The sequence below is a fragment of the Dryas octopetala genome, chromosome 6, assembly GCF_963921425.1.
Source record: "Dryas octopetala chromosome 6, drDryOcto1.1, whole genome shotgun sequence".
Taxonomy (NCBI): Eukaryota; Viridiplantae; Streptophyta; class Magnoliopsida; order Rosales; family Rosaceae; genus Dryas; species Dryas octopetala.
This window is the reverse complement of record NC_141371.1, coordinates 1,002,713-1,023,544: the sequence shown is the minus strand read 5'-3', so window position 1 is coordinate 1,023,544 and position 20,832 is coordinate 1,002,713. Positions and strand designations below refer to the sequence as shown.

Sequence of the window (20,832 nt, the reverse complement as noted above, 5' to 3'; positions counted from 1 at the left end):
TTGATGAAAAGGCAACAAAGTTGGTCTGTCTGTTTTCTCTAATTTGCTTATGAGATTCTGAATCTTATTCCTGCTTCAATGAACTGTCATTGAGCTAATCATCAACCATATAGTACTATATAAATTTATTAGCTTGTCACGCTGAGTCTTGGATGAGTCATGGACCAATTGAAAAATCTGAATTTGATTTGTCTTTTATTCTTCTTTTTCTTTTAAGCTGCACGTCATTTGGCACTAGATGACACATGGTGACTAACTCAAATTTTTAATAATATTGAAAAGGAGAGGAAAATGATCAATGATGGAGGAAGGCAGACTTTAGTGATATCCATCGTCCTTATCCTAAACAACTGTAGCAGATTACAACTACGTACTACATAGTCTATATTAACAAAAAAAGGATACACAAAGCTACAAATATGGCCCCCCCCCCCCCCCCCTCCCTATGTTCTGGCTTTTACAATGTGAGGAGGTTGGACAAAAAGATTCCATCTTCCCAATGAAGGTTCTTGGGTAAACTCATACATATATATATATATATATAATGATATATAATTAATGGGAAATGTTCTATTGTTATTGTTAGACAACTATAAATTTGAACCATACATTCAGTTAAAAATTAATTTAATTAATGATTCCTTTTACGGGATAATAGTGTGTTTATGTACAATTATCTATCTTCTTATCTTCACATTATGTTGTTAACATTCACAATGTGAGCAGCCCTGCAACTTTATCATAGAGGATTGTTGATGAATACATGTACATTGTCTGCATGAGTCCTTCATATATATTAAAGAGGATTTTAATACATTATCCAGCAGGGTGTTTTGTTGTTGTTCTTCTTCTTTTCCTTTTTCTCTTTCCCAACTATTTGGAGCCCTAGCATATATAGCAATTCTACTTCTCCATTTTATCATATGTGCTAGCCCCCCACCTTCACTTTTTAGAACAAGCTAGCTTGGCTAGATCTCAAATCTTCTTTATTCTGGTGCCATACACATGTGCTGGGGAACAATGGTAGGGGTCACATAGTCGAGTCATCAGCTAAAGTGGGCAAGTACTACATGATCTTTTGATTCTGCCTCATCATTACTATCACATTATCAGGGCCTAAATATATGATCCATGTTTTGTAATGCTGTGCTTCACACTCTAATTAAGGCCCTTCAATTTAAGCATGGTAGTTTTGGCTTATAAATGCTTCTACAAAAAGCTGGATTACATGAAGATTTTAATTAGATGGGGATTACTAAATTTGAGCTTTGGGAACCCTTCCATTTCATTCATTTACCAACATGAATTTTTAACCATTGTGTCATATATATAAAGACTTGTTGACCCGAGCCGTAGATATGTGGTTTTTGAAGGTCTGTTCAAAAGGTTAAAGCAGAAAAATTAATATCCCTTCATCATTCAACAGAGCCAGAGTGGGAGGATCATGTATCGTCTAATTCAAACTTTATATATAATGATCTGTCTAACATGCTATTATTATTTGGAAAGAATCAGACACGCGCTAGCTTTGTACCAAGATTCTAGTTTGGGATAAGATTCCAGTTTGGATTAGTGCAGTAAATTTAAAAGGACATGTAAAATAAGAATAATAAGCTGAGTTTATGAATAGATTAAGCAGCAGTACTTCTGAGGTGTCGATGATTCATTAATTGAACAACAAGAAACAGAGAAACCATCAGCTGTGTTTTACAAAGATGATCAAATAGGTCTCTTACAGCCATGGAGCACACAAGTGAATGCATAAAGATGATCAAATTAAAACAAAGGAAATACAATATCTATTTGGCTGCATATGCCAAAGGGGTCCTAACACTCCATAGTTTATTTCAGTTTCCTCCATTAATTTCTTGGCAACGAAGCCAAGAATTAACGATCGATGGGGAGAAAAGAAGGTCATTCATTCAAGTTGAGATAAAAGAAACAAGGATAAGCCAAGTATCAGACTTGCCTGAGGTTACATTTCCTCAAGTTGATCATCTTGTTTATACTGAGTGCAGTAAATTAGGCCATGGCTGAAGGATGAGGAGGAGTCTATAATCCCCAGCTGGTGAACTTTTGAACATGGGATTAGAAGAATGATGATCACCTCCTGATGACATTGGTGTTGATGATCTTCTCAACTTTTGAAGCAGCACCACCATGATCGATGTTAATTTCGTAGCTTGGACAAATTCAGTGACACCCAAAAGAAAGAAGCTTGAAATAAAATCTTAGTGATCTAAATTTAGCAGAAGGAAGAGGAAGAGAAGAAGAAGAAGAGAGGTAGCTAGCTAGGCAATAGAATTTGGGGTAGTTGAGGTTATACTTATATTAACGAAGGAGAGATGGATATTGTTTATGTCTTAGAAGGCAAAGCCAAAGCAGCCAAAGGCAAGGGTGAAAAGGAAATGAATTAGGCCACGTACAATTACAAATATTACATTACATGGGAGGGAGGACCTACTTCACATGTCTGTATATGGTATTACTGATAAAAAGAATATCCCATTAAGCAAAGTACCCCCTCTGGCCTTATAATTAAAGTGGGAATCTGAGGTGATCGATCAACTATATCTAATTTAATTTTGATCCACTTACCAATATATATAAAACAAAATTAAGATTTCTTCTACTCAGCTCCTATATACTTATATAGTTGGCTAAAACTACCCATTGGACCACCCAATTAGCTGTCTTCTAACTTGTAAGTCTGTCACTACTCACTAGGTTCTATCATAACCCAAGAAATTAATTGTTTTTGGGTATCATTGCATATAATTTATGGCATTTTCATTGATAAAAAATTAATATTTTAGAGATTCTTGCAAGTTTCCCGCTTTGACTTTACCTCTTGTGATTTGTGTCAATGCCTCAATGGTCCTCACCAGCTATGGTTGATTTAAATTATATTTTGTAACGTGTGTCCTTTTCATTCCACGATGAATTTTTATGGATTTCAAATGAAAGAAATATAGAGTTTATTAATTATAAAGTACTAATAAAGTAAAATATTAACAAAAAACACTCAATCCATTTCTATTAACTCTATTAACTTGCAGACATTTTTCACCAGCCCAAAACACAACATGCGGAGACCTTCCAAAAAACCAGCATCAACGCATCATAACCAAACCAACTACACAAATAGCCCAAAATCGATCTCTTTTTTTCTTGGCCAAATTGATCTCTTTCTTCAACTTTACCAAATCGACAATTGTTCATCTTCACTCTCAAGCATTCTTCTACAACTGCTACAGCAACAACGAAAAAAATAGGTTCAATCTTTACAGTTTTATCTATAGTAACTGCAACTGTAAGTCTGCAACTTCAAGCATGCAACTGTAAGTCTGTAGATTCACTTGCAATTAGTAACTACAACTGCAAGCATGCAACTCCAATAAACTGCAGTTTCAGTTCACTTGCAGTGAATAACTGCAACTGCAAGTCTGCAACTCCAAGTCTGCAACTCCAATAAAAAAAAATTTCAAGAACCTTCTACTGATAAGAAATCAAAGTAGGAATCTACCACGAGCTGTGATCATGCCTAATCGAGGAGAAGCCGGAGTGGTCGAAGCAGATCCATAAGGCTTCGATCAAGCTTGGAGCAGATTCATTGCTTCTTGGTCAGCACTGGATTTTCAAGGTCGTTGACAGCAGCGCTGCTCGTGGTAGTGGTGTTCGTTCTGAAGGTGCTTGCTCTGCGAAGAAGATGATGATGAAGATGAAAGAGAAGAGAGACATAGCCGCATAGGAGGAGAGAGAGAGAGAGAAGAAAGAGAAAGACAAAAAAGAAATAAAATAACAATTGACCAGATTTCAAAATAAGTTGTTAAATAAAATTTATTGGTGCACTAGAGAGTAAAAACAATAAGTAAAATGTAGCCCAAGGTAATTAATTCATAAATATATGGTATACCTCATATGAAAGAGTCACATGATCCACCTTAATTTTGTCTTAATCTGTTGTGCAAAGGAATCTAAGGTAAGCATGGTTTATATAATTATTAAATAATATTTAGTGGCAGTTTATTATAGCTTTAATTCTAAAAGACTTACTTCATTTTATACTTATTGTAAGAGTTCGATTATTATTTTTTTTTTATCAAAAAAAAAAGATTAAGATATTTTCAAAGAATTAGGTTATTTATAAACATGAACTTCTCACCCTTATTCTTAAAGGAGATAGCTAGATTTCATATGAATTGATAATTTGATTAGACTTAGAGGCTATTGGCTAAATAAAGATCTATTCAAGTGAAGTGAATCCAACAATTTGTAGCACGAGAATAGTGGCTCCCTATGTAATGACTTGTAAGTGGGCAAGATCTATTGGAAACATCGTTTGGTTGAATAATTAGGATTAAGTGAGGCCGACTAGCAAACAAAGTCAAGGAAGGGTACGTACGTTTTGTTTGTTGGATAGTTCACATTGATTGGATTTGCCAAATTAAGTGGGAGAGCCTTTTCATTATTTAGGGTGTATCAAATGCCTATCCAATTAATCAACTCTATATCATCAAGGCACTCAGGGCATGCATTTGTCTTAATAAGTTGGATGAGTTAGTAACTAATTATTGGTTTAATAGTATTTTTTTTTTCACTTTATTTAAGAGATTCTAAGTTCGAATTATTGTCTTTAAATTAAAAATAAAAAAGTGATTATTATATTGCAATACTATTGTTAGAAGAGATTTTAAATTTGAATCATTTTCTTCAAATTGATAAAAAAAAAATGATTCTTATATTCAATCACTATCGTTATAAGCCTCCATAAGTTGACTATAGATTCCAATTGAAACCCTGTTTAAATTTGTCTAATAGTCAATCTTGGATGCTGACATGGCAATGAATTGTGAATGATTTTTTGTTTTGGGGTCTATTAAAAAACATAGAAATATAACAATCCAGTGCATTAGCAATATGTGATGAAGGTAAAGAACACCAATACTTGGAATTGAAGAAGCTCATGAGTTTCAGGGCATATTAAAAGATTTATAAGTGTGCTTCAAAAAGTCTATCGATTTTGGCTTTTCTTGGTCCAAACCAATCAGATTTTGAAACATGTCCAAGCACACTGAGAGTGACTGCATCAGAGAACCAAAAAGCTAGACCCCACTGAAAAATATTTTCTTTTCTTCTTATGAATTATAATGATTTTATGAAATCTTCAGTACGAAGCACATCATTAATAGTGATGATGATGGTATAATCCCTAAACTATTTTAAAAACGTTATTCTCGTACAGGTAGGCAAATGTCCCCACCATATGATGGCTTCCACCAAACAAACAAGATTTTCTTGACACCACTCAAAAAAGAAAGAAAAATTAGTTGGAAGCCAAATCACTTTTTAATGCACAACTAAGCGTGATAAGTGAGAAAGTAGGAAATGTTGGTTAAAGAAAAAAAAAAAGAATGAGGAATTTGCCTTGGAAAAGCTTTAGATGGGTTCAATTATTATATCCTTGTTTACTTTGTTCAAACATAGACAAATGACAAATGTGGGACAAATGGAGAAATCCTTGTCCGAATGCATGTACAATTGTACAAAGTGGGGGTCAACCTGTCTGTCTTCTTCTCTCATCTATCCATTACCTTATAACTTTTTGTGTATGCCAGTTTCAGTGCATGTACGTTTCTCTCACAATTAATATTATTAGGGATTTTGTTTCATATGTTTGGGTTTTCAATTGCTTAGACATTGATGTTGGACTTGTTCTGACTCCAATAACTTGTTTTGAATCATGTGGCCGACTAGGATTTGGTATCATCTTATAGACTATAGTGCATATCATGGATGTCATGTTGACTGAAAAGTCATCTATACTCTTCCATTTCATATTTTTCCAATTTGGAGCATCATATAAATGTCTTTACACTCTTTTCAAAAGTGTGATGCAAGCAAGCATGCAAATTCAATAGTGGACTCCGAAAAAATATGGACCCAACCAAACAAAGTATTCATAAATCCAATAAGTTGTTAAAAGGCAAAAATAGTAGACCTGAGGAAATTGGTGGGATTTTATCTAATGCTGCTGTTCCAGAAATGGTATGCAGATCCAGCAGAAGGGTTTCCCTTTGGTTTAGCTTGGCAAGCAATTGGGGGGGTATTACTCCTAAAGTTCTTTGGTTCAGTCAACTTCAGTGTGAATGTCTGAAGTAATCAGTTTCAGTTATCAGTGGATCAGTTTGTATATAGCTTGTACCAATGTAAATTTGTGGTTGGCTGTAACTTTTAGATCAACAAAATAAACTCTTTCCTACGGATCAATAAGGTGGAAATATAGAAAAATAATAACTATCATATATATCCACCCTACCCCCTGCAGCTGAGTTTAATTTTCATCCTGGTAGATGCATCTTGTGAGACTACTGTGCTAGCTTATTACAAGACATACTAGACTACTAGTACAAGACCAGTGGGGGCTAAATGATTCAAAGGGAAAAGTCTAAAAAATGTATACACACATGTAAGGACATGTCTCTAATCATAATAGAGGGTCACAAAGATCAGATCAGAAGCAAACAAGTTAGTGAGAAAGCTGCAACATATAGCATAAAATTTGCATCTGCATTTATAATAGGACACTGGTATCATCAACATACACTATCTGAAACTGCCATCCATCCCAAATATCGAATAGCAATCAGCTATCAAAATACAGATACGGAACTTGAAATGTTTATATGGACAAACGGATGTAACAATCTCTGTTTAATTCGTTGCTGCCTGTAACCCTCCTGGTACCTGAAAAAAAAAAAAAAGAGGATTTCAAGAAGCAGATAAGACAACTCAGTTATAATAACAAGAGAAAGATCACAAGGAATATGATGAAAGAAGCCAAGGAAATTGAACGTACCCTTGTTTACAGCATCCTCATAGGCCAACATCACATTTCTGAATGAGATCACCCTGTTCAAGAAAAAGAAGAAGAGCAAGACAGCAGCAAATCTGTGGCCCTTATAAAATCAGCCACCAACTTTTATCTGTGTTCCACTATATATGAATGAGTCCTTTGTCCAAGCACAAAGTTTAGTGCATACGAACAAAAAAAAAAAGAATCCTAACACCCCAAAATGAAGGCATGTATTTCAGCCCAACTACACACAGTGTAAAGAATGCCAGTTAACCCTTTCCAATTAGAAGACCTTCCTTCCTTGTATTCTTTCTGTTTCTTAACTAAACCAGGGAACAATGGAACAAAAGACACACCAAATTGAGTCCCCACTCTCCTCAAGCTTGAACTTGACCCAATTACAATCCCTATATCTGCCTCAAGCAGACAAAGCAAATCACCCACCGAGTCTCCAATGTAAATGGTCAAGTTCTTTCTGTCATCATGACAACTTTTCAAAATTTCTTTGAAAGCCTGAACCTTGTCAATAGGAGACTCCACCTTTTTAACTATTTTACCTGTGGAAGTGGATTCTTCAAAAGTGAACTCATTTGCATGCACATTCAGTTCCTCTAAATCACCTGCCCCAAAAGTAAATAAATAGATAATGATGACAATTGATATCGAGTCACAGTGGAAAAGGGACAAAAATACCACACACAATAAAAGGAGCTTCAAACAACCCATAATCAAGAATGAAAACAAAGCCTACATAGCAACATAAAAAGATGTAGAAAATCTTGGGTTGAAATAGTTTTTAATTTGAGTCATGATAGTCACAGTTATTGGTGTTATTATGTGCAGTGTCTATGAATTTTACACACACACACACTCACAAGAGAGGAACCAGGACAGACATGAGTTGAAATCATCCAATAACATATTCGTTCAGAATAAACACACAGACATGTAGAAATTTAGTTGCTGCTTTACATTTTCCATTTTTGGCAATCTGGGATCTCAATTTGTAGGATTCATATGCAACAAAGCCTACATGGTGTCAAATTGCAACATAAAAATATATAAAAAATCTTGGGTTGAAACAGTATTTAATTTGAGTCATGATATTGACAGTTAGAGGTGTTATTGTGTGCAGTGTCTGAACTTATTCTCAAGAATCTTGCACACAGTTATATGTGCAGATTGTGCAGGGTTACTTCAAAATCATGTGTGGTATAGGGTTCTCACTTCTCTGGACATCCCTATCATATTTATCTTCGGGTATTTTCACAGTTTTAAGTTGTCTATAAGGTCACCTAGGATCATGTTCAAGTCATTTTTACATAAGCAAGAAGGATCGTATTTCAATAACTAACTCAACTTGTTCCTGACAATCAAGATTGTCATCAAGACTATAAAACTGTCTATTATCTGATAAGAGTACTTCCACGAGCGCAAATGAAAAAAGCTAACAAGAAAATAATAGTAAATTTAGCTTGTGTAAGAATATTTGTAAAAGTTTAAGAATGTTCAGAATGAAAGTATACCTGATGAAAAAGCTGATCTGATGAGATCACCACACCAACAGTATGAAAGAACATGAACATTTGCATTCAAGTTTTCACTCTTAACAATTTTCTGGAAGAAATTGATACAACCATCTTGAAGAATGAGACGTTCACCAGCCTTTTTAATATCTTCAAAATTAAGACCCTTGAGTACCCCAGACTCTATAACTCTATTGTTTGCATTTTTCTCAAAATCTGAAAGTTGCTCAAGTGCTTTATGCAGATTTTTATAGACAAACTCCACTGCAAAACAACAGAAAGTAAAAACGGCCAAACCTTAGAAAGTAACCTCCATAAAAGTGCTTCCGTAACAATTTTGACACTCAGAACATAAAGTTGAAAATTTATGAACAAGAATTTCTGTACTAGTTTAGTATACCTTTTTCAGTCGGAGCAATGCTTTCTATGCATTGCTCATACTCTTCTGTGAACTGCCTGGAAAGAAGGCCCCATGTATTCCTGAGATCCGCTGATGACATCCGAGCAATATGATTTTCAGATTGATTTTGATCAGATTTTGGTGCTGTCACTATTGCAATTTCAGCCAAAATGGCAGACGAGTCAACAACAGTACAAGTTAAATCAAAATCAGAAAATATCATGAGCCTGTCTTTTTCAGGATTATGCTCTTTGATCAGAGGAACTACAGTTGGCTGGACAAGTGACTGAGCAGAGAAGAATTCTATTTCAAGTTTCATTGCTTGGTGGTAAAGCTTTTCGATGACGTCAAGCTCCTCGCCTGTCAAAGAGACACTTAGTTTATCGAGCAACTCTTCGGTTTGCACAGCTGATGCCTAAATTCAAAGATAACAATAATTGAGCTGTTGAAATAAAGAAAGCCATTTATGCAATGTATGACCTCCAAGACCGAAATCAGCAAAGTATAATCAGACTGACCATATAAAACAAGGGGAAAAAGCCCCAATACAGAATGATATAACAAACCTGAAAACTTTCAGAAGAATAATTGTCAATCCACTTTTTGTATGGGTGACTGCCTTCATTGGAATTCAGGAGTTCCTTGAACTCCTTACCTAGAAAGGCATACAGTCTCATGCAAGGAGTCATGGCACCAAGGGTGTAAGCAGCAACTTTGGTTCTTTCAAATGGAGTTGCAAGTTTACCGGGGCCTTTTACTCCTTCAACTTTACCAGAGGCTGTTGACAATAAGAAATCTATGTACTTTACTGCCGCAGAGTTGATAGAGGTCTCTTTAGCACCATCTTCTAAACCCCATTCCTGCATGACTCATGTTTAGACAATGGAAAATGTAATGTAACTGGGTAAGAAACAGTAAGTTTCAGCCAATATTTGAATATAAAGAATACATTCAATTATTAAAAATACGAATTTGAAATATTACAGGTCAATTGGAATTACATGTCTACTCTTATATCGTAGACAAAAGAACCCTTCATCTTACCTTGACAAATGAATCATGCATTTTCAACTCCTTTTGAACTGCACTCCTCAACTCAGAAATCGTGACCTTTGCATCATCATCATCTGCACAATCTTCTGCCAATTCATACCTAAAAATCCACACATAAACAAAGATCAAATAAATAAATCACCTAAGAATAGATATCTATATCCAAACTCCCCTAGGTCTGAATAAAACTATGATAACACCTTTCCTATCTTGTACATTTTTTTCGGATTCGGGAAAAAAAAAAACTTACCTCATTTAATGCACATAAATATTTCCAAAATACCTAACCCTCCATTTGGTTGCTGAGAAAACTGACAAAAAGAAAATAATAATTTAAATAATAAGATTTTTGTTACTCCGGTTATTAAAGAACTATAAAGTCACCCAAATAAGCCAATCAATTAAATTATGCTCAGCCAAATTACAATATAATTCTCTCCATCAGTCCATCAAAATCTAAGGTTTAAATTTAGTTTTTTCATTTTCTTTTCTTTTCAAACCCTTTTCTCTGCAACAAAGAAAGCTTTGAGTTCAATATCCTAGCGATCTTCTGGTAGACTTTTAAGGGAAAAAACTTTCTTTAGAAAAATCATGACATAATAACAAAATAAATTATTTTTAAGAAAATAACCTAATATAAATACAAAGGTAAAGCATGGAAAGGTGCATAGACCAATAAATGTCAAATTACTAAACAACAAAAATTGTTTAAAACGAATGTTGTTACTTCTTTGCCATTTCCTATGTTTCCTCAGCAACCAAAGAGACCAAGAAGTCAAGAACAGATAAAAAAAAAAGAATAGCTTTCTCAGCCTTTTGGCTAAGATCAAATAAAGAAACAGACAGTAAAATCCCTACAATGAAAAATCAAGAACTCTGTGTCTACGCAAGTAGATGGTAGATACTGAGTTTTCATCAAACCATATATCCTTTCCTCCTGCTGATTAAAACTCTACATCCATAATCTAATTTCCTTTCTTTTCCCATATTTTCCTTGACAACAAATAGACCAAAAAAATGAAAGCACGAAATTCACCAGACCTTTATAATTTGTGTTAGGGGTAACACGATAATATGCAATTTCAAGCAATTCATGAAGCTTTTTCCTAAAAACTGTCAAATTTTTTCCAAACTAACAATAAAAATAATCTAAGAATTACTATGAATACTCTGAGCTAGAGTTTCTCGGGAACCGAATACGCCCAAAGGCATACACTTCAATCCTTATTTACTCAAATACTTGAGCCATTGCAAAATAAACAAACCCAGATTCAGATTTGGATTCAGATTGAATCACAACATTTTCCCAGCAACCAAACAACCCCAAAAGAAAAAGATACCCGATGAATTCATATAAAAAGAATACATAAGAATGAAAGTAAAGAAAATAAGGACTCACGCTTTAGCGAAGGCCTTAAGAAAGTGAGCATCTTGGGCGATATAATGGCGGAAAGTTTCAATCTTGAGATTCCCAGAAGCCAAACAGAGCGAGAAGGGAGTGTACATGGCGAAAACGGATTCTCGATGGAACTTGATCCAGAAGCGGCGAGCGAGACCAACCTCGTTGTCGACGGCGGAAGCCATAGCTGACTTCGGAGGAGGTACGGCCATTGAGCTAACACAGTGGGATCGGGCCGAGTTGAACCGCAATCGGAGGAGGAGCGAGTTGAAGAGAGCTGGGGTTTTGATTGGGTTTGGGGGGAAGAGTATGCGCATCAATCAAGAGGAAGAAAGAAATCGAGAGAGAGAGAGAGAGAGAGAGAGAGAGAGAGAGAGAGTAGTTTGCTATTTGCTGGATAGTGGGTGTGTGTGAAAAGAAACTGAAAAGAGAGGGAAGTTTTTATCTGCTGCCTATCTGGTGGAGGAGCCTGTTTTTCACTTTGTCTTTCTTCAATAATATTATATTCTTAATATTAATTCATTGTATCACTATTTCTTTATAGGAATTCATTTAATTACTTAGCTTTTTTTTTTTTTTACTGAATTTAAATTACATGTGTAGCAGTGTGCACAGTATGAGGCTTAAGCTACATAGTAAAACCCAACATTAAGGTTAATTATAAACTTGGCTCATCTTATGCTAAAAATAAATGTGCCCATGAATTGAAGCATGAGAGAGGCCTATTGTGTGGGTCCATTCCAGTGAAAGTATGCCCATGCACGTTTATTTAGTATAACTAGGGGCTATTTATAGCAGGTGCAGCGCAGGAGAAAGACATTGTTATATATATATATACACGCGCGTCCAATATTATACCAACGTCTCTTTCAGATATATATTTTGCTGATTGAGAAATGTGTATTTATTTCCATTCATCTGCCTGCTTTTGCTATTCAGCAACTCCTGGAAACTTGTTCCTTAACAGCACACACATACTTTCAGATACATAATTAGCTGCAGTAATCCATGTGAAGTTCATTTATTCACTTTGATGATCGAGTTTTTTTTTTATCATTTCACTTTGATGAGTTTCACTTTCAGTACTTTATTCACATTATATATATAATATGTAGCTTTTAATTGTTAATTAGTGTAAATAGTGGACAAATACAAAGACATATGCATGCTCGACAATAGCTATGACTAGTAGATATAGACAGGCAGCTGTTTTATACGTTAGCTTCCAAATTTTTGATAGAAATTAAGACATATATATTATATATATATTATGTGTATTTGGTCATTTGCCCTAAAATATAATGATCAGTCATTCGATCAGTACGTCATTTTCTTCTAGTCATGTTGGTATATATATATACTTCTCGATCAACATGTCCTCTCTTGAGGTTTACTTGAATGACATTTACTGCTCTTATTTTGGAAATAATTACTTGTGTCATATATGGTGACATGATATATTTAGACTAATTTAGAACCCATTTCAAAATGTGATCGATCGAGGTTCCAAAATTTTCAACATGATTTATAATTAAATTGCTTGAAGAGCATTGAACAGAATAATGTGAAATCCCATACCAAATTTAGCAAAAACTCACGACACAAATGTTAATTTTGTTTTTTCATATATTATTTATAATTAGATGGCATCATATTTGAAAATGTGGTGCTGAAACCTTATTGCAAAGCAGTACATAGCATGCATAGTTTTTAGGCTCGCCATGCAACACCACATAGCTAGCTAAAATTAATGCCATGTTAGTTAATTAGAGGTTTGAGAAGGAGAGCTGATGATTGGGCGTCCGACGCAGTCACATATGCCATCATTACAAAGTTTGAGACCCGAACATGGAATTTGGAATTCGCAATCAATGTCACGCGAACACGTGGCACTGGTATGTGAGTCCACGACATCACTGTTAGCAAGACGAGATGAGCTGCTGGAGGTTTGAGAAGGAGAGCTGATTGGGCCTCCGACGCAGTCACATATGCCTTCATTACAAAGTTTGAGACCCGAACATGGAATTTGGAATTCGCAATCAATGTCACGCGAACACGTGGCACTGGTATGTGAGTCCACGACATCACTGTTAGCAAGAGGAGATGAGCTGCTGGTAGTTTGGCCTGAGATATCTGCACTCATAATCCTACGTGCAGCTTCCACTTCTGATTCACTTATCAATGATACGCCTGCAGATCATGTAATAAACATTATATTAGATGATTAATTTCGTCTTAATTAATAATTAAGAACTTGACATTTATGCATGCATGTGTGTGTGTGTGTGTGTGTGATAGAGAGAGACTCACATATTGCAATAGTGAATAGAGTGACCAAGAAACCCAACCCGAAAGAAGCCATATCTTCTTGTTAATTTGTTTTAAGTTGCGCTGGTATGAAGACTACAAATTTAGTTGATATGGTTTTTGTTGTGACTCCTCTACTCCTAACCTGTAAGTATTTATAGGAAATCATATGACTCCATTTATGCCCAGAGAAATAAAAAATGCAACGTATAATTAATTTCAAATCCAGAAAATTATATTGGAATTAAAAAATCCAGAAATTTATATGCACTTTTGGTAAATAATCGATATGCATTTTCTTCATAAAGAAAATTATATGCATTTTGCTACCTATTTGGACATAAAAATATATATGGATCTCGTCCCAGAGGGGGCGTGGGTTCATGTTCTAAAATGTGGGCCTATCTAAGTTTTCTTAGTTATGGTTTAATTGCTTTTAGTAGGAAACTAGTTACTGGGCCTGGTCTACCAAACTTGCTCGTGTTAATGGGCCTTTTGTTCGGCCTAATGCATCTGGGCTTATTACTGCTTAAACAATAGCTTTTGCCCACGCTATTTAGGCCCACTATTTCACTTTTAATTATTAAAATATAATTTTATGCATAAATTATTAATTAATCAGAGTAGCGCAGCGGAAGCGTGGTGGGCCCATAACCCACAGGTCCCAGGATCGAAACCTGGCTCTGATAAAAGATTTTTTTTATATTTTTTCTTCCTGTTTTCCTACTTATCTTTTGGGAACCTTTGTACATATGGAAAGAATTCTAGTCAAATTTCATAGATGAGAATGAGATTCTAAAATCACATAGTTTGCTTTAAGCATTTGTTGTACCATTGTTTATTGGCTTTAAGTAGACATGTAAAGATTCCTCTATCTCCAAAACTCCAATTACTAAAAGTAAAAGCTCATTATATTCACGAGTAGGTCCAACAACCCCATTTAACTCCTTTCTCAGCCCAGTCTCTTTCATCTTCTTCCTCTCATTAATTGTTTCTATTTTTCTTCAGTTTCTCTGTTCAATTAATATATTTCTTTTCTCTTCAAACTATATATATATATATATATATATGTCATGGCAACAACATCATCAAACTCTGCAAATCCATTTCCAAATCTAAGGATCATAGTAGAAAGCAATCTCTCGGATTCGCGGTTATCTGAATTGGGTATCAACTCATGGCCCAAGTGAGTGCTTGTGGATCTCTCCTAATATCAGTTACTGAAGTTAATTTGTTTCCATGATGGTTTTAGTTTATATATATAAATGTTATTAGGCTTCTTTGCTCTGTTTTAATCTATTTTTGAATTTTTAATCTGAATCGATTGATCATATATTCATCATATATACTGTTATACTTTTAGATGGGGGTGTCCACCTGGGAAGTACACACTGAAGTTTGATGCAGCAGAGACATGTTATCTGGTAAAAGGGAAGGTGAAGGTATACCCTAAAGGAGGAGGCTCATCATCATCTGATAATCACCATGATCATCAGTTTGTAGAGTTTGGTGCAGGGGACCTTGTGACCATCCCCAAAGGACTTAGTTGCACATGGGACGTCTCAGTTGCTATTGATAAACACTACAAATTCGACTCTTCGTGATCTTAGCCACCCAGTCATCATCCATTTACTGATTAATTAGTTCTGGTTAATTATGTTTATATGTTTAATAAATAATTTAGCTGGTAGCTGGAGGCAGTACTTCTAAACTCCTTAGTCCTTATTACTGATTTAATGCAGTTGAAAATATATGTGATTTAGGATTTTTTTTTTTTTTTGGTAGAATGTGATTTAGGATTTTAGGGTGGTGTATTTTTGTTCTTTTGACTTTTCAGCTTAGCCTTAGGAGATTTTAATATAGCATGCAGGGAAAGCCTACTCTTTTTTGTTGCTTTGTGCACGTTATACTCTTGACCTTTTTGACAATGTGAACATACGACCATACAAGCATACAAGCAAAACCAAAAATGTTATCTTTCACACAATTCTAAATGCCCCTAATATGCAATGTCAGTCAAATGGACATTTTGGATTGCTTGACGTTTGTGTATTGTAAATTTTATGGCACCCAAAAATCAAAATCTTATGATGGTTGATGGATAAGGTTGCAGAAGAATTGCAGAGCACATGTGTCCTCTCGCATCTTTTTGGTCACGCAGAATATGCTTAGAATTTGTGCTTCCTTTCTCATCCAGAGGAGAATGTGACTATTGTGCTGGTCCACTCGAGCCTCTGTGTTCAAGAAAGATGGTATCAAGATTTGAATGCCAATGAACTTTTTTTTTTTTTCTCTTTTAACTAGGAGGCTAAAAAGAGTTAATGAAGTCCAAATTCTGATCTTAAATGTAGAGGCAAATACACATTAGTACTAAAGCTCCAAACCCCTACTATGCGAAGGGGCTCTCTTATTCAGCATAGATGCATGGGTGAATATTGTTCATTCTGCTTAACATAATATTCAAGGTCTCGAGGCTAGAAAAACTAAAAAGAAAACAGTATATGTTAATTAGAAATCCATAAATTTCACTAATACGCACTACCACATTAATTTCACTATGTAAATAAGGAATCATACATGATTATCAATGTTCAACACTAAAACCTATTAAAGTTGGGTTGCGCGCGGGTCAGTCACACTCGACTCAACCAAGTCATTGACCGTATTGGATGAAGTATTTTGAAATTACTAAGAAATTCACAAATGACAGAATTTAAAACGATGTGATTTAAAAATCTAGAATATGTAAATTCTCTTGTTTGGATAATATGTAAACATAATGGAGTTTTAAACACGGAATTTATGGTAGTTTTAATTTTTGATACATTAATTCAAAAGAGTGATAGTGATGGTGGCAACAATAAAAATGATGTTTATAGTGAGTTGACCAAATTGGTAGGGGTAATGTCCCATAAGCGGTAGGAGAAATGGTGGTGGCTAAAATTGGGGTGTTGGCGGTGGCGGTGGCGGTGGTGGTGTTGGAAATGGCGATGATGGTGGTGGCGGCGGTGACGGTGATGGTGGTGGTGGTGACGGTGATGGCGGTGGTGGCGATCTTGGTGTTGGTGTTGGTGTTGGTGGTGGTGGCGGCAGCGGCAGCGGGGGTGGTGGCGGGGGTGGTGGTGTTAGTGGTGGTGACGTTGGCAGCAGTGTCAACATGGTCGACACGATTTATTTTTCTTTTGTAAAAATTGGAATTTTGAAAATGACACCAATTTAGGTGGAATTTACAGCCTTCAAATCCCAAGTTTTTTTCCACCTAGAATTTACAAAATTCTGTATTTATTAACCCAAACAAAGAAATTAGAGCATGTAATTTCTTAAATGCTGAGTTTTGTTTAAATTCCGAGTTTTTTTCCTCCATCCAAACACACCATAAGCGAATCAAGCCAATTCCCAATCAAAATATATGTTTTCGTTTTTGGTACAGAGTGTTTATATATATATATATATATTTTGGTCGAAGGAACATGATATTAAAAAAGCAAGATAATCAAAACGACTGTTACAGAAAAATAAAACGACAACCAAATTCTCCAAATTTCTTCAACAAAATCAAACCCTAAACAAAACCCCAAAGTAATCAGCTTTCTACCCAAACCACAACGCAACCAATCCAACTTCAAACCCGAGCCGCTGACAGAAACACCGCCACACGCAAACAACGGCCACCAACACAGCACCAAATAGAACCGAAAGCATGACAATCCAGAGGACGAGATAAAGGGGGCAAAGAAGATCGTACCCATGCATTTAATCCCACAACACCACTAGGAGGGTCTCGCGAGCGAGAAATCTTCGAACCAAATCGACCCGATCTACCTAGCACAATCGAAGATAAACTGCGGAGCCACCAGGAGAACCAAGCCGTCAAAGTCGCTAGCTGAAGTCGAGTGTCTGAAAGCTGTCTCAAACAAAGACTTGAGGGAAGCATCAACCGGAAGGAAGTGGAGGAAGAAAGGGGTAGGGATCTCTTGTCCCCAAATCCTCTAGTTCCCTCTCACATATTTAAAAATACATATATATTTTTTTAAGTAAAACAAGAATTATGAAAAGATCCTCAAAATTTGTGAGAGGAGACAGAGAAGGACAGAGGATTTGGGGAAATGAGATCTCTACTCAGAAAAAAGGGATTAAAAAAGGATTAACAAGTAAGGGTTAATAATAAAAACGTTAATACATCAACAAGTAAGGGTTAAAAAACGTCTACATATAATTTTCGTCAAAATATATTGTCCACATCCCTACTCTTGATGGTCAAGAGCCACTGCACCACTAATGGATTAAGTTGTAGGTTTGTCACTGTAGATCATAGATAAAAAATTTTAAATTAGGGTCCAAGTCATACATTTATGTCACACGACTCACACAAATGTAAATATTATTTTGTTTTTAAGAAAAGAAAATGGTGTGAGTTGGGAAAATAAAGGAAATTGGTCTGATTTATTTTTTTTCTTCTAATCTTAAGAAAATAAAGAAAGCAAAGAGAAAAGAAAAAAAAAAGTTAATAAGGGAAAAGAGAAGTAGGCGTCCCGCCGCTAAGCAAGTTTTAGTGCACTGTTTGTAAAGGCTGAGCTGCTTCTTCTTCTTCTTCATTCAGGTCTTGAGAATGGGTGAAGGTAATAATGAGTGGGTGACGCCTGGGGAAGTTCTTGGGAGAGCGTCCGCATTGAAACCAGGGAGAGGTGCCTACGTGTCCCCAGACAAGCTCACTGTATATGCTTCCCTCACTGGACTCCGCCGCATCCTATCCCCCCCTCCCGACTCACCCGACCAGGTATTAGCTTTCGTTCTGTTTGCCTTCTGAGAAAATGCAACAAAATCAAATATACCCAAGATTCTGTTTTTCTTCTATTCAATAGTAGACAGCTGTTTGACTGCCCAGAAAAGTAAAGGAATTTGTTCTGGGAAAATTTTAACAGATAAAGTTGGAATTTTTTGTCTATTCTGGCCTAAAGTTCAAATTTTTAATATTGGGTTGTTCATCATTGACAGTAAATTTGAAATTCAGACATGAATAATCCTATCATTAGTTATAAATTCTCCATTTTAGAGCTGTGCTATTGTGTGTAGTTTCTGTTTGAAATACGTGGCCCTTAAGTTTTGAATCTTTGAAGTGTTTTACCCAATTAAGGAGGAAAGTTTGGGACTTGTGAATTCTCACTTCCTTTCTACTGCTTCTTCAACTCAGTGTTAATTTAACTTTTATGATATGGTGGTCTTGGCATTTTCATTGATGATATTGTTTGTTATGGTTTGTAGAGACCCACTGTGGAAGTATCTGGTCACAAGGCCCATGGTGCCATTCCAGAGCCTGGTTCTATTGTCATTGCCAGAGTAAGGGCTCATCAACTTATTACCACAACCTATTCATCAACCGTGAAGGTTTTTGTTTCCTTTTGTGTTCTTTATTAGATCTGTATTTATCTGGTTATGGTAGGTTACCAAAGTGATGGCAAGAATGGCTTCTGCTGATATTATGTGTCTTGGCACTAAGTCTGTAAGAGAAAACTTCTCTGGCATTATTAGGTATGCAAAATTCCTTTTAAATAATAAGTGGAAACTTGAGTTGCATCTATCTTGTACATATTTGGTTTGTAGTTTGTCTAATGAAGTTAGTTGTGGCTGTAGTTATGTGTCATTTAAGATTGTAAATGCTGTTTTGCTGATGTTAGTATGTTACAAGTAAATATAAAAGCTCAGAGCTATTTCTCTTAACAGGCTTCAAGATGTTAGAGCAACTGAGATTGATAAAGTGGATATGCACATGTCTTTTCGCCCTGGTGACATTGTCAGAGCTATTGTGGTATCCTTTGTGTGTTGAACACCCCTGTTAATGTTAGATGAAAATATTGCAATATTCAATCTACTGTTCAAACTAGTCAGCAGCTCATCTGAACAAAAAATCCATTCAATTAAATTGGTCAAGGAGGGAAGGTCTTTTAGGCATATACTTATAAATGCTTCAATTTGCATTTCATATTTTATTTCTTTTTTTGTGAGGATCAAGAGTTGTTTTCTGAATATAAGGAATACCTCATCTGCTCCACTTCGTTTTTATATGGTTATTCTCTGATATCCATTTAATATCTACATCAGTTAATGATTAATTACAAAAGGAATTTCCTTGATTCTTTCAATAAGCTGTCCCTTGGAGATGCAAGGGCTTATTATCTATCAACCGCGAAAAATGAATTGGGTGTTATTTCAGCAGAGAGTGCAGCAGGTAAATGAATTTTCTGAGTGTTTATGGAAAATAAACCAGAGTCTCTGCCTTTGATATGTTGTGTCGGCATTTTCTTGTTCATTTGCCTGTTCAAGTGCACCTTAGTTTTTCAAGCTCGTAGTGTCATCCCTTTCTTAAACAGTTTGTTTTCTTGTCTACTTCTGCTATCTTTCTAGGTCAATTTTGATTCCCCACTTTGAATTCTAGACATTTAATCTGTTTTCTTTTGGATGTCATGTCATGGAAAGGGATTCATTAAGAAAGATTAACAAACCTGATTAAAATTTGTTTCTCTGCCTACTATAATCTTTTGACAATATGGAAATTGAAAGATTTACAAAAGGTATACAGCCGTTTATGTTTTATCTTTATTTAATGTGCACATGGGAGTGTAATGACCCAGTCGAATCTGAATGATATGAGCTCGCATGTGGTTTTCTAATTGTTCACTGCAGGTGGAGCAATGGTGCCGATAAGTTGGACAGAGATGCAATGTCCCATTACAGGGCAAATTGAGAACAGAAAGGTTGCCAAGGTTGGAGGATGAGAAGCTAAAGTCAAAACCAATGTTTCTTCTTTCTTTCATGTTTTCCAAAGAGAAAGTCTTTACCCTTAAATTCTTGTAGAAAAAGTGTACTCAGGATCGTGGTTAATGTTAGAAATGATGATAATTTTATCTACGATTGGTAACCTTCATTTTCTACATGAAGCTGCCCCATGCACTTCTGTAGGCTATATAGCAAGGGTTTTACAAACTGGATCTGTCTGATTTATGGGTTTGTTTATGTTTTGTGCTGCATGTCACTGCATTTGGCTATATATATAGATTTTGTGGGGAGGTAAAATACTGAAGTTTTCACCTTTCCCATATGTATTCCAAGAACACATAGGTTCCAAAGCTGGAAGGTGCGTTTGACATCTTTCTGATTAATTGATGGGGATTCTTCGAGTGTTAGGTCCTACTCCATCCTATTCCCTTATCAAGCTAGAGATCATGAACAAAGTACAACGAGTGTGGTAACTATGGTTGCCTTATGATACTAGGGTTTGAAAAAGTAATCAAAA

General features: G+C 35.6%; 3 protein-coding genes and 1 non-coding gene across 5 annotated transcripts; 3 read left to right on the top strand and 1 right to left on the bottom strand.

Moving 5' to 3' along the window:
- Positions 1 to 6,477: 6,477 nt before the first annotated feature.
- LOC147280727 (bifunctional TH2 protein, mitochondrial-like) lies at positions 6,478 to 11,625 on the bottom strand. Of its 2 annotated transcripts, XM_086247367.1 has the most exons (8): positions 11,235 to 11,366; positions 10,086 to 10,146; positions 9,827 to 9,935; positions 9,349 to 9,642; positions 8,783 to 9,197; positions 8,383 to 8,646; positions 6,860 to 7,476; positions 6,478 to 6,747 (listed from the first exon to the last, which is right to left on the bottom strand). In XM_086247367.1, the coding sequence occupies exons 2-7, from the start codon at positions 10,088 to 10,090 to the stop codon at positions 7,064 to 7,066; spliced, it is 1,500 nt and encodes a 499-aa protein (XP_086103493.1). In that variant the 5' UTR covers positions 10,091 to 10,146; positions 11,235 to 11,366; the 3' UTR covers positions 6,478 to 6,747; positions 6,860 to 7,063. The 2 variants fall into 2 exon arrangements, with proteins under 2 accessions (XP_086103493.1, XP_086103492.1); XM_086247366.1 differs by lacking the exon at positions 10,086 to 10,146 and having other exon boundaries at positions 11,235 to 11,625.
- A 2,533-nt stretch (positions 11,626 to 14,158) lies between these two features.
- Positions 14,159 to 14,230, top strand: TRNAM-CAU (transfer RNA methionine (anticodon CAU)). The gene has a single exon. It is a non-coding gene; the product is annotated as a tRNA-Met (tRNA).
- Positions 14,231 to 14,315: 85 nt separating this feature from the next.
- On the top strand, positions 14,316 to 15,421 carry LOC147280725 (uncharacterized). The gene is made up of 2 exons (XM_086248117.1): positions 14,316 to 14,727; positions 14,905 to 15,421. The coding sequence occupies exons 1-2, from the start codon at positions 14,615 to 14,617 to the stop codon at positions 15,143 to 15,145; spliced, it is 354 nt and encodes a 117-aa protein (XP_086104243.1). The 5' UTR covers positions 14,316 to 14,614; the 3' UTR covers positions 15,146 to 15,421.
- A 2,606-nt stretch (positions 15,422 to 18,027) lies between these two features.
- On the top strand, positions 18,028 to 20,527 carry LOC147280724 (Nucleic acid-binding, OB-fold-like protein). Its single transcript, XM_086246152.1, has 6 exons — positions 18,028 to 18,318; positions 18,804 to 18,878; positions 18,982 to 19,070; positions 19,263 to 19,347; positions 19,686 to 19,767; positions 20,223 to 20,527. Exons 1-6 carry the CDS (start codon positions 18,151 to 18,153, stop codon positions 20,312 to 20,314), a joined length of 591 nt encoding a protein of 196 aa, XP_086102278.1. The 5' UTR covers positions 18,028 to 18,150; the 3' UTR covers positions 20,315 to 20,527.
- The last annotated feature ends 305 nt before the right edge of the window (positions 20,528 to 20,832 follow it).

Coding starts and splice junctions, on each gene's coding strand:
- LOC147280727 (XM_086247366.1), bottom strand. CDS start 11,551: ATGCGCATACTCTTCCCCCCAAACCCAATCAAAACCCCAGCTCTCTTC. Junction 9,936..11,234: donor CTTAAGGCCTTCGCTAAAGC/GTGAGTCCTTAT, acceptor GTGGATTTTTAG/GTATGAATTGGCAGAAGATT. Junction 8,647..8,782: donor CATTGCTCCGACTGAAAAAG/GTATACTAAACT, acceptor GTTGTTTTGCAG/TGGAGTTTGTCTATAAAAAT.
- LOC147280725 (XM_086248117.1), top strand. CDS start 14,615: ATGGCAACAACATCATCAAACTCTGCAAATCCATTTCCAAATCTAAGG. Junction 14,728..14,904: donor GGTATCAACTCATGGCCCAA/GTGAGTGCTTGT, acceptor TTATACTTTTAG/ATGGGGGTGTCCACCTGGGA.
- LOC147280724 (XM_086246152.1), top strand. CDS start 18,151: ATGGGTGAAGGTAATAATGAGTGGGTGACGCCTGGGGAAGTTCTTGGG. Junction 18,879..18,981: donor GTTCTATTGTCATTGCCAGA/GTAAGGGCTCAT, acceptor TGGTTATGGTAG/GTTACCAAAGTGATGGCAAG. Junction 19,348..19,685: donor ACATTGTCAGAGCTATTGTG/GTATCCTTTGTG, acceptor TCTTTCAATAAG/CTGTCCCTTGGAGATGCAAG.